General features: G+C 46.0%; 1 protein-coding gene across 3 annotated transcripts in view; it reads left to right on the top strand.

Annotated features, from left to right (window-relative positions):
* The window catches only part of LOC115094054 (sodium- and chloride-dependent neutral and basic amino acid transporter B(0+)-like), a 556,325-nt gene that overhangs the window by 489,908 nt on the left and 53,604 nt on the right, over positions 1-12,813 (top strand). For 2 of the 3 annotated variants that reach the window (XM_029606707.1, XM_029606706.1), the window contains exon 12: positions 4,447-4,556. The exons of the other annotated variant lie outside the window; for it this stretch is intronic. In XM_029606707.1, coding sequence (XP_029462567.1) covers positions 4,447-4,556 — 110 coding nt within the window. The remainder of the gene's footprint in view (positions 1-4,446; positions 4,557-12,813) is intronic. 3 annotated transcript variants of the gene reach the window in all.

Raw genomic sequence — 12,813 nt, forward strand, 5'->3', positions numbered from 1 at the left:
ATGTTACGGGCGTGTCCACCACGCCGCTGACGGGACGAGGGTTTGGAGGCCCTCGGGTACTATCGTAGGCGCGAGGAGCGCGGCTGCCTCTAGAGCAGATGGTGAGCCCTTGGGCCACGGCGAGACCCAGGGAGGAGCCCCAACCCACACCGTGGGAGGTGAGCCGGTGCAGGCATGGAGAGCCAGGCAGGTACTTAAGCAGGGGTAAAGGAGCGGAGTCTGACCCTCAGCCGGACCTGCACACCCATGGCAACCAGCAACGCAATGTTGGTTGATGAACGGTCCTCCGACTGTTCCAAGCCCTTTCGGACCTGCCACTGGGTAACGGCAAAGGGCAGCAGGCCGGACAGAGGACGAGGGCAGACAGAGTCCTTAGTACACGGAAGACATCTTAGACGAGGGCTGGTGCAGACATCGTAGACAAGGGCTGGTGCAGAGACATCAGAAACAAGGACTGGTGCAGAGACATCATAGACAAGGCTGGAAAGGGAGACATGGGCACTGTCCCTCAGGGCGCCCTACTCAGCCCACCTGCGGGACTGAGTCGCGGACCACCCCGTCCCATATGCGCCCTACACAGCCCAGGAAGGCTGGTCGCGGACCACGCTGAGAACAGGAGAGCGCAGGGAAGATCCAGGCGAGAAGGAACTCCGATGCCGGGACCAATGGCATCTGAAGCCCCATCGGCTGGCAGGAAGGAAAGCTCCAGAGCACAGGGACGAATCCCTCTTGTTGGCCACTCCAGGGCCCAACAGGACAGAAGGCTCAGGAGCCAGACGAAGACATAGGGCAGAACATCCGGAACTGGATCAGGAACTGGATCAGGTATAGACATCAGGCAACAACAGGAACAGACATCAAGGCAACTTCAGAGACAGGACAGGACAGGGAGCCATCGAAGCGCAGACGACCACGGAGGACCTGGATCAGCAGACAGAACACAGCAATGTGCAATGCCAATCCGAAGGCAAGTAGGAAGTGAAATGAGAGTCCTTTTATACTGCAGGGAGTAGGCAACTCCCTGGGAGGAGTTCACCTGGACCGCCCCTTGCTGGCCCTATAACTGAGGTGGAGTGCCGCGGGCCAACCCCTAGGGAGAAGGGCTTGGCCGGAACCAGGAAGTCCAAGCGAGCACAAGCAAGCCACAGGCAGGCCTCAAGAACAGCTAGGCCTCCCAGGCCCTGGAGCAAATCCTGGATGGTACACAGGCGAGGCCCTGGCTTCGCAGCGGCCTCCGGAGGAGAAGGTGAGATACCTCCTGTAGCGCAGCAACAGGGGGGATCGTAACAACAGATGCTACAAAATACAGCTGCATGCTTGATTACTAACACACACCGCCACAAACACATTACTCCAGTTCTACAACTCCTACACTGGCTTCCGATTGCATTTAGGATAATATTCAAAGTACTCACTCTTATACACAAGACATTATATAACCAAGACATGCATTGGTCTTCTGAGTTCTTTACATTCCATACTTCGGACAGACCAATTAGAAAAATGCACCAGGCTAAGCTAAATACTCCAACTCTTAAACAGATAAAATATGTCACAACGAGAGAACGAACATTTACGATAGCTGGAATTAACATGTGGAACAAATTACCCACTGATCTGCGCCTGGAACCCTGTCACAAGAAATTTAAACAGAATTTAAAAACATGGCTGTGTAAACAAGCCTACAATTTGTGAACCTTTCTCTTCAGATTAAAATATTATATGACATTTATATAATACTATCTTCTCATTCCAATCAGTTACTTTTAATTACGCTAAACACACCATGGTGTCCTATTTACCTGCAATATGATTAATATTGTAATATATCTTTCAACTAATTCTGACCTTGAAAATATCTGTACTGTTAATAATGTACTATTAAGTTGATCCGCCAGCCCTATACGCCCCAGCTAATTCTAGTTTGGTTTATTTTAATTATATTATATTTTCAATGTTATCAGCTATGTATCATTACTTAAATATGTTGGATTGTAAAGCTTGTTGCTAATTTAATGTTCATTGTAAACTGAGGTGATGTTTGCTAACGAGCCGTGGAATATAAAAATCCTTAAATAAATAAATAATAAATAAACCCGTGTAAAACTTCGTTTTCCATTGCGTCGTTTTTTTTTCTTGGCAATTTTCACCGAAAAAAACCCAAAACACCCAACCCTTAAAATTTAGTGATGATGATGGTGCCGGCCGTCCATTGCTCCTACCATGTGACAGGGGCTGACCAATGGCACGGTAGCCCCTGTCACATGGTAAGGGCAAAGGGCCACTGGCACCATTTTGTTTACTGGCTGCCGATGGCCCGAGAATGGGAGATCGCTCCTGGGACCCCCGCTGGACCACCACGGATTTTAGGCAAGTTTGGGGAGGGGTCCAGAGGGTGGGGGGTTGTAAATAACTACATTTTAAGGGTTGGGTGGTTGTTTGTTTTTTTAAATAAAGGTGCCCTTCCTCCCGTGCTAACCCAAACAGCGAATTTTCCCCAAGGTTCAGCGTAAATCCGTCTCGGGGTTCAGACTATTTCTTTGAAATAGTCCAATTTGGCAAAAACGATTGCACATCTCTACCATCTACCATCTGCTGGAGACAGATAAATACTGAGGGACTGCAGGTGGCACACTACATTATGTAGCACTGTCAATAAAACTTTCTATGTCTCCATCTGCTGGCAGGGATGCAAAACCCAGAAGTCTGGACTGATCTGGGTATGTACAAGGAACTTCATTTTCAACTTATTGGGTTTGCTGTCACTCTATTTTTATATCCCTGTTCCAATTCAGCCTAATTACTAAAGCCACAGTCTTTAACCAGAGTCACAAACTACATAGCCTTCTGAATCCCAGTTAATGTGGATCCAAAGTTTGGTCACTAAGTGCCACCATTGAGTAGAGATGTGAATCGTGTCCTCGATCGTCTTAACGATCGATTTCGGCTGGGAGGGGGAGGGAATCGTATTGTTGCCGTTTGGGGGGGTAAAATATCGTGAAAAATCGTGAAAAATCGTAAAAAATCGAAAAAACGTAAAATCGCAAAACCGGCACATTAAAACCCCCTAAAAACCACCCCCGACCCTTTAAATTAAATCCCCCACCCTCCCGAAACCCCCCCCCCAAATGACTTAAATAACCTGCGGGTCCAGCGGCGGTCCGGAACGGCAGCGGTCCGGAACGGGCTCCTGCTACTGAATCTTGTTGTCTTCGGCCGGCGCCATTTTCCAAAATGGCGCCGGAACCCTCGCTGAACGACCTCCTGCAGTCGATCTCCTGGCCGGCGCCATTTTCCGTACGAAAACGATTCGCGGCGGGAAATCGCTCCCTGACCCCCGCTGGACCTCCAGGAACTTTTGGCCAGCTTGGGGGCGGCCTCCTGACCCCCACAAGACTTGCCAAAAGTCCAGCGGGGGTCCGGAAGGACCTCCTGCCGTCCAATTGTGTTCGTCTATGGCCGCCGCCATTTTTCGGCGCCATTTTGGAAAATGGCGCCGGCCGAAGACAACAAGATTCAGTAGCAGGAGCCCGTTCCGGACCGCTGCCGTTCCGGACCGCCGCTGGACCCGCAGGTTATTTAAGTCATTTGGGGGGGGGTTCGGGAGGGTGGGGGATTTAATTTAAAGGGTCGGGGGTGGGTTTTAGGGGGTTTTAGTGTGCCGGCTCACGATTCTAACGATTTATAACGATAAATCGTTAGAATCTCTATTGTATTGTGTTCCATAACGGTTTAAGACGATATTAAAATTATCGGACGATAATTTTAATCGTCCTAAAACGATTCACATCCCTACCATTGAGTGATGATTGAGATTCCCTCCATTCTAGGGTCTTTAAGTACTGTCTGCACATTATCCCCTATTCCAGTCAGGCCCGGGCAACAGAAGCCAAACCAAAGAATAAACCTGGGTCTTCTACATAGCAGTGCACAGCACTTGCCACTGAACCTTCAAGATGACAGCATGCACAATTTTCAGATAGCGAATGTACTGCTAAAGGACTTAATTTTATGCATTGTTTGGAAGGGAAAGAATGCCAGGAAAAAAAAAGTATATGCACAGTAACTGCCACCAGTGACCCTCACAGATAGACACTACCACCTTAAACATATTTTTATCTATTTATCCATACAGAATAGTCATTGTAAATCTTTTTTGATTATTTGTACAAATTTTAAAAATTGTAGAGAAGTATAGCAGTCATTACTGTAAGAGTGGTTTCAGGCACATTGTAGCTTATGTAGTAAGCATTTGAGAGAAAAGCTTTAATACATCTGGCCCAGTCATAAGCTATCCCAACTGCTTAGCTTTGCTTCAAGACCCTCTGATTCTACAAATGTGCATGAAAAAACTGTTGTTGATAACAATACTTCCCATTAATATAGAAAAGAGAAGCAAAAAAATACATCTGATTCATAAATCTCCTTTTCCACACTTTGCAACAGGGGGAAACCGATACATAGAGGACATAGAAATGATGATTGGAAAGCAGAAATGGCACTTCTGGCTGTGGTGGAGGGCTTGCTGGCTCTTCATTTCTCCTATACTTTTGTCAGTAAGTTAGTTTAACTGTATGAAAGCATGTTCACTTGTTCAGTTAGGGGCAGATTTTCAAAGGGTTACGCACGTAACATACGCGAGTAACCCCAAAAACCTGCACCTGCGCTGAGCCTATCTTGCATAGGCTTGGCAGTGCGTGCAAGCCCCGGGACGCGCATATGTCCTGGGGCTTGCAAAAAGAGGCGGGGCGGGACGGGGCAGGGGCATGGCCGGAGCCTCCAGGCACAGCGGCCATTTGCCGCTGTGCCCGGGATCGCGGACCGGCTGTCGATTTTGGAATGGCCTCGGAGGGAACGGAGGAAGGCAGCGCGGCTCGGCGCGCGCAAGTTGCACAATTGTGCACCCTCTTGCGCGCGCGCTGACCTTGGATTTTATGACCACCAAGAAATTGTTCATAGTAAATCTAATCCATGTTTATTTTTATTTTATTTGAGGTTGATATTCAAAAGCTATTTATATGGATAACTGAAAATGTATCCATCTAAAAGGCTAATCAGCGATGTTAAATGCCATATGTGGTTAAATTCTAGAATTTAGCCGCATAAGTCGAGGGCGTTTTGGGGAGGAACAGAGTTAGGTGCATAAGTATTGCGGCTAACTCCAATATTCACATAACTTATACAACTAACTCTGGTCGTGCTATAGGGCTGTCCTAAAGTTAGCCAGATATACTTATCTGGCTAACTTTAAGATAGCTGGGTAGTGGGTATATTCAGTGGAGCGGTACCTGATAAGTTAGCAGGATAGCTATATCCGGCTAACTTAACTAGCTGCTCCATGGCTGAAAATCGGCCCCTTTATTTACATCTTCAGCCCATCACATCCAAATTATTGGCTAAAATCACAATTAAGAATGAAAAGTCACATTCTAGCCAACATAATATAACTGATAACTAGCCCTCCTACTGGTGTTATCTGTGAAGGCTGGAGTCACTCTCAGTCCTGGGGCTTTAACCTTGCACATAGTCACCAAGTCTGTACAATCTCAGGATGTGGATTCTCCTGATAGAAAAACTGGATAGTCCTCAAGGACCCAAGATACAGGGGGAAGCTCTTCTCTGGATGTACCTGCTGTTAATCATATGTACAGTAGATGCAGAATAGAATAAACAAACTGGACACTCTGGCTGGATGTTCCAAACTCAGACTTTACCGTAAGTCTTCCAGTGTAATTAACTGGCATCAAACACACTTGCCTCTGGTTACATACATGTCCAATACTGATTTTCAACTGTTCTACCTGTGATTGTGTCCCTAAGTACTGGGTCCTGAGATATCCTTACCTTCCAGAGCTTGGGATCATGAGACCCAGGTGGGCGGGGGTATCCTATGTTTGGTGGGATCTTTTCTCCAACAGTATCTGAGGTCCAGATGTAATTCCAGGTCTCCAAATTCAGTCCTTATCTTTTTTCCTGTGACAACTCAGGTGGAGGTCTTCAAATGGCACCAGACTTCTTACTCCAGTTTCTGCTCTCAAAATAGCAAGGTTGGATCTCTCTGAAAGGTCCTGTAGTAAGGAAAAGGTCAGCTTTTCTCATTTCTCCAACTTCTGGGCAGAAACTGTGTTGGCCAAGCTTCCTCCCAACTCAAAAAGACAAAAATATCTTCTCCAAAAATACCAAAACTGGGCTCTTTTACAGCGAATCACCACTGTCCCTCCATGGCTTGTGAGATGGGCATAGCATATCTTCTCTACCCATGTCTTTCCCAAGGCATTGCTTTTTCCTACCTGAGTCAAAACCAGGGATTCACAAAAATCAAAATTCCAGAAAGGAAGTTCCATAAAAAATAAGTAATTTGCTCCAAAAGCCTGAGGCAAACCTCAACGGAAAGGTTGAGTATTGGGAAGGAATACACTTCTCCCCTTTTTTTTTTTATCTCTGGCCATGAGGCCTAGAAACAGAGATAGAGGAACACCAAAAGAATCAGGTCCTACTCTTCCAGAAGTAAACCAAAAATGTAACACTGTTCTTTATCCATACCTGCAATTTTGTAGGTAGGAGCTCAATACCCCAACAGCCTTAGAGGAGGCACTATTATGAATGGCCAGTTCCCCTGCTATCTCCCACACTAGGGCCATTTAGTGGACATCTGAAGGGGTCTCTACACATATAGCCAATTTAAAATAATAGCATATATAAATTTGTATTATATGTATATTTACACAGAATTAGAGACCACTAGACACTAATTTATGCACAGAAAAATACCCAATGAAAATATATGTGCACAATAATGTTTGAGTTATTGTGTTCTTTTTAAATGGAGGAAAAAACTTCATATGCCAAATATTAAGTGATGAACGCTTTTGAAATGGTACTTGAGTGCACAATTATTAGTCTAAAAAACTTCCATGTTTAATACATTTATTTTAAAATCACTCGTAACTGTGTTTATTGTCATAGATAAATAATCCACCATCTGCTAAAGGATTTCAAGAAACATGAGATTCAAAAAAAAATGTTTAAGTCCCAGTTTGAAGTCAAAACCTTAAGTCCATTTTTAAGTATCGTGCACTCAAGATGTTAGATAAGGTACACTTACTTGTGTGTTGATTCAATGTTTAAGGATCTAAGTTTAAAGATCCCAAGTTTAAAGGCCTGATGCTTTAGCGTTTTGCCAGGATGGGCTTTCTCAGGGAAAAGCCTTCAAACCTATAGTGTTTGTCTCATATGAATGAACTGAAAATGAAAAAAATATGTTAACCTGGATTTAAATGGCATTCTTGGCAATTTAATTTGCATACATATAAAGAACTCACCAAAAATGTGTGCTTTAAACATCAAGAGGTCCCAGCTATATTCAGCCCTTAATCCTAGTCGGATAAAAAAGGCGCATTTTGAGATCATTCTGGGGAGGGGCTGAGATATCCAGCTAACACTGAAAGTGTAAGCTTAATGTGAGTTTACACTTCCAGCGCTGTCTGTTTTAGAGCAGCGTGAAGGCACCAGGAGCAGGGCGAAGGGTCCTTTGCTCCCGGCAATTTTATTAAAGGTAACGGAGACATCAGGAGGGTTAGAGGAAGAGGGTGGGTACCCGGCTATTTAATAAATCCTTGCGAGTAGATGGTTGGGTGGGTTGGAGGAAGGGAAGGGCCCACCAGATGTTATCATTGCGATTACACTGAGACGGAGGGTAATGGTTAAAATTTTAAGAACATAAGAACATAAGAAGTGAGAGGATGAAGAAGTGAGAGGATGAAGAAGTCACAGCCCGACAGGGCCTTTAAAGATATTTTCCGGGGGGGGGGGGGGGGAAGGGAGGGAGGGAATGGCCCACTCTCTTTGTTTAATACTTTTCCTTTTCACAGTGCTACTTAGCTGGATTTTGTTAAAGATATCTGGTTAAGTAGCACGTTATCCGGCCATACTGGCCGGATAACTTTATAACCTAACTGGGTATATTCGAACATAGCCGATTATTTTAAGCAAGTATATTCAGTGGGACGTTTATCCTGCTGATTACCAAGATGTCTTCTCGAAGCAACAAGCCGACATCTTTTAACTGCCCGATCGAGCTGTTACCTGGTACCACACCTCCCAAGGGGAGGACGTACCCGTTCTCACTCTCCGAAACCCAGGCCATGTCAGATTACATCAAAGAAAACCTAGCCAAAGGATTCATCAGGCCTTCTACGTTTCCTGCTGGCGCTGGATTCTTTTTCGAAAAGAAGAAGGATGGCTCCTTAAAGCCGTGTATCGACTACCGCGGCCTGAACACCATTACCCGCAAGGACAGGTACCCGCTTCCTCTCATTAGGGAGTTATTTGATCGACTCCAGGGGGGCCCAGATCTTTACCAAATTGGACCTCTGTGGGGCCTATAACCTGGTCCGTATCCAACCTGAAGACATCTGGAAGACGGCTTTCAATAAGTGAGATAGGCACTACGAGTACCTAGTCATGCCCTTTGGGCTGTATAATGCCCCTGCCATCTTCCAGAGAATGATGAATGAGATCTTCCAAGATCTACTCTACTCCACCGTCACAGTATACCTCGACAATCTCCTGATTCTCACAGGACAAGCAGGATGGTAATCCTCACATATGGAGAAATCATCAGGATGGAGCCCAATCATGGAACACTTTTGTCAAAGTTTCTAGAAATTTGACTGGCACCTACTGGGCATGTCCTGCATGGCACTAATCCTGCATCCAGCAGGGGTCCCTCTTCAGTCTCTTTTTTTCTGCCAGCAGTAGCCACGTGGCTTAAGGAGCTCTCTAGATATTCCTGACAGGAATTTCCTCACGGAACTTATTTCTAAAATGTCAAAAAGAATTCTACCCCATAGAGGTCCCCCTATCGATTCCGTAGTCCGCGGTCATAAGGTAAGGCTTTACCCTCATTTGCGGTTGATTCCCGTCGAATTTTCCCTTCGTGGCCTACTGGCCATTGACTGCACCGTGGCTAAATTTTTGTCAAAACCATGGTGTCGGGTTTTCATCAGTGCCCCAATTGTCCTCGGACAATGTCCATCACAGACCCGCAAAGGGTCTGTGTGTTATGTTTGGGGTCAGACCACGATGTCTTGACAGGTACCAAATGTGCCCAAATGACACCGAAGGGCCGTAAGGCCCGCTCAGAGAAGATGGAGTTTCTTTTTCAGGCAAAGCCACTGACTCCATTGAGCGCTTCGACTTCATCTGAGCCGGTGCCATAAACCTCCTGCCAGCAGCAGGATGCTGGTGCCGTCTACCCGGCACCAACTACTAGGGATGTGAATCGTTTTAGGACGATTAAAATTATCGTCCGATAATTTTAATATCGTCTTAAACCGTTATGGAACACAATACAATACAGATTCTAACGATTTATCGTTATAAATCGTTAGAATCCTGAGCCGGCACACTAAAACCCCCTAAAACCCACCCCCGACCCTTTAAATTAAATCCCCCACCCTCCCGAACCCCCCCCAAATAACTTAAATAACCTGCGGGTCCAGCGGCGGTCCGGAACGGCAGCGGTCCGGAACGGGCTCCTGCTCCTGCATCTTGTCGTCTTCAGCCGGCGCCATTTTCCAAAATGGCGCCGAAAAATGGCGGCGGCCATAGACGAAAAAGATTGGACGGCAGGAGGTCCTTCCGGACCCCCGCTGGACTTTTGGCAAGTCTCGTGGGGGTCAGGAGGCCCCCCACAAGCTGGCCAAAAGTTCCTGGAGGTCCAGCGGGGGTCAGGGAGCGATTTCCCGCCGCGAATCGTTTTCGTACGGAAAATGGCGCCGGCAGGAGATCGACTGCAGGAGGTCGTTCAGCGAGGCGCCGGAACCCTCGCTGAACGACCTCCTGCAGTCGATCTCCTGCCGGCGCCATTTTCCGTACGAAAACGATTCGCGGCGGGAAATCGCTCCCTGACCCCCGCTGGACCTCCAGGAACTTTTGGCCAGCTTGTGGGGGGCCTCCTGACCCCCACGAGACTTGCCAAAAGTCCAGCGGGGGTCCGGAAGGACCTCCTGCCGTCCAATCTTTTTCGTCTATGGCCGCCGCCATTTTTCGGCGCCATTTTGGAAAATGGCGCCGGCTGAAGACGACAAGATGCAGGAGCAGGAGCCCGTTCCGGACCGCTGCGGTTCCGGACCGCCGCTGGACCCGCAGGTTATTTAAGTTATTTGGGGGGGGTTCGGGAGGGTGGGGGATTTAATTTAAAGGGTCGGGGGTGGGTTTTAGGGGGTTTTAATGTGCCGGTTTTTCGATTTTTCGATTTTTAACGATTTTTAACGATTTTTCACGATATTTTACCCCCCCAAACGGCAACAATACGATTCCCTCCCCCTCCCAGCCGAAATCGATCGTTAAGACGATCGAGGACACGATTCACATCCCTACCAACTACCCTGAAGGCATCCATTTCTTTCTCTTCGACTCCGGAAAAGGACCAAAGAGAATATCGTGAAAAGCATCGACACCGTCATCGGAAGGCTCAGTTCGCTGATCCGGGCAAGTCCTCGGCATCGGCGTCAACAGAGCCACCAACAAAGAAATCACATCCAGAGAAGGTCCCATCCTCCTCTGCGACTGGGTCACCGAGGCGTTCCCCACCTTCATTGGTGCCGGGAGCCATTTATTTATTTTATTTATTTAGGATTTTTATATACCGGCATTCATGATGCAATCACATCATGCTGGTTTACAGTTGAACAAGGTGTGCAAAAAACATTAAAATTGGAACAAGTGCAAGGAAATTGCAGTTACAATTAACAAGGGAGATTGAACTGGGAGAATAGAGAGATACAGTAGTAGATAAAATCATGTAGAGTTATTTACAAAGAGCAGCTGGGATTGAGTAGTGGAATTTGATGAGGAAGCAATTAGGAGGGGTCCAGAAAAGCTTGTTTGAATAACCAAGTCTTAAGTCTTTTTCAGAATGTTGGGAGGCAAGGCTCCTGTTGGAGATTCGGTGGGATAGAATTTCAGAGTGCTGGTCCAGCTGTCGAGAAGGCCCAGTCTCTTAAAGTTGTATGACGAGTGGTTTTGGTATGGGGTACCTGGAGGGATCCTCTGTATGCTTCTCTGGTGGGTCTTGAGGAGTGATGTTGGCTGAGTGGGAATTGTAGGTCAAGTGTTGTAAGGAGGTGGATGGATTTATATATAATGGTGATGGATTTGAAGATAATTCTGAAGTGTATTGGGAGCTAATGTAGGTTTTTTAGGATAGGTGATATATGGTCTCGTCTTCTGGTGTTAGTGAGAATTCTTGCAGCCGCATTTTGGACCATCTGTAGAGGTTTGGTGTAAGAAGATGGGAGACATAGTAGGATAGCGTTGCAATAATCTATCTTTGAGAAGATTATTGCTTGAAATATTGTTCTGAAATCGGTAGAGTGGAATAAAGGTTTTATCCTTTTCAGAACTTGGAGTTTGTAGAAACAGTCCTTGGTTGTACGGTTGACAAATGCTTTCAAATTAATCCTGTTATCAATTATAACTCCTAAGTTTCTCACTTGGGTGGAGAGTGGGTTAGCTGGAGGAGTAGAGGAGGTGGTACTAAATTCTGGGGAGATGAGCAGGAGTTCAGTTTTAGCAGCATTTAATATGAGGTTTAGGCTGGCAAGAAGGCATTTGATTTTTTGGAGGCAAGTTTCCCAGTGTTCGAGAGTTTTAGAGAGGGAATCTTTAAGGGGGATCACAATCTGGACATCGTCTGCAAGGGGAACATGTTTAAGTTTTAGATTTGTTAGGAGCTGGTATAGCGGAAGGAGGTAAATGTTGAAGAGTGTGAGAGTGAAGCCCTGAGGGACTCCTACAGGTGAGTCGTGGCGTGGGGATTCTTTGTTGTGTATTTTAACTTTGTAGCCTCTGTTACTGAGGAAAGTTTTGAACCAGGTTAGTGCCGTACCTGTTGTACCAATGGTCGAAAGTTGGTTTATAAGGATGGAGTGGTTAACGGTGTCGAAAGCTGCCGAGAGGTCTAAAAGAATCAGTAGGAATGATTGTCCTTTGTCGAGACCCTAAATGAGGTAGTCCATCAACGATACAAGGACAGATTCTGTGCTGGTCGCTTTGCAGAAACCGTATTGAGAAGGGAATAGTATTTTATTATCTTCGATGTAGTCTGATATTTGGGTGTTAACCAGTTTTTCCATTATCTTGGCTATGAATGGTAGATTAGCGATCGATCGAAAGTTGTTTGGCTCTGTAGGATCCAGATTTGGCTTCTTAAGTAGTGGTTTGAGGGATGCCAGTTTGAGTACATCTGAGTATATTCCTTGAGAAAGAGCAGTTTATGATGTCCGCCAGTGTTTTGGAGATGGAGTCAGGGATTGTCAGGAGGAGTTTGCTAGGGATATGGTCTGAAGGATGAGAGGAGGGTTTCATTTTTTTTAGGATTGACTGGATCTCTGTTGCGGTGGTGGGTTCGAATGCTTCAAGATAGATGGATTTGTTGTTATTTAATTGATGTGTGCTCAAGTAAGGTGGGCAGCTGTGTGAGGAGATTAATTATTTTGTTTTGGAAGAACAGGGCCAGTTCTTCTGCTTTTGATTGTGCTTGATTGCTCGGGATATCCAATGCGTTGATATGGGTTAGATTGGAAAAAAAGGTAAAGAGTGCTTTGGCGTCAAAGACCAGGTCATGGATCTTATGCAAGTAGAAGTCCCTTTTAGATCTTGCGGTGGAGGTCTTGTAATGATGTAGGGCCAGTTTATATGCAGAGAATGTGCTTGTACAAGGGGCTTTCCGCCATTTGTTCTCTTTCTGTCTTAAGCTTTGTTTCACTTTTCGGAGTTCAGTGGTGAACCATGGTTGTCTTTTGGACG

The sequence above is a fragment of the Rhinatrema bivittatum genome, chromosome 6 (assembly GCF_901001135.1).
Source record: "Rhinatrema bivittatum chromosome 6, aRhiBiv1.1, whole genome shotgun sequence".
In the NCBI taxonomy this organism is placed as follows: domain Eukaryota; kingdom Metazoa; phylum Chordata; class Amphibia; order Gymnophiona; family Rhinatrematidae; genus Rhinatrema; species Rhinatrema bivittatum.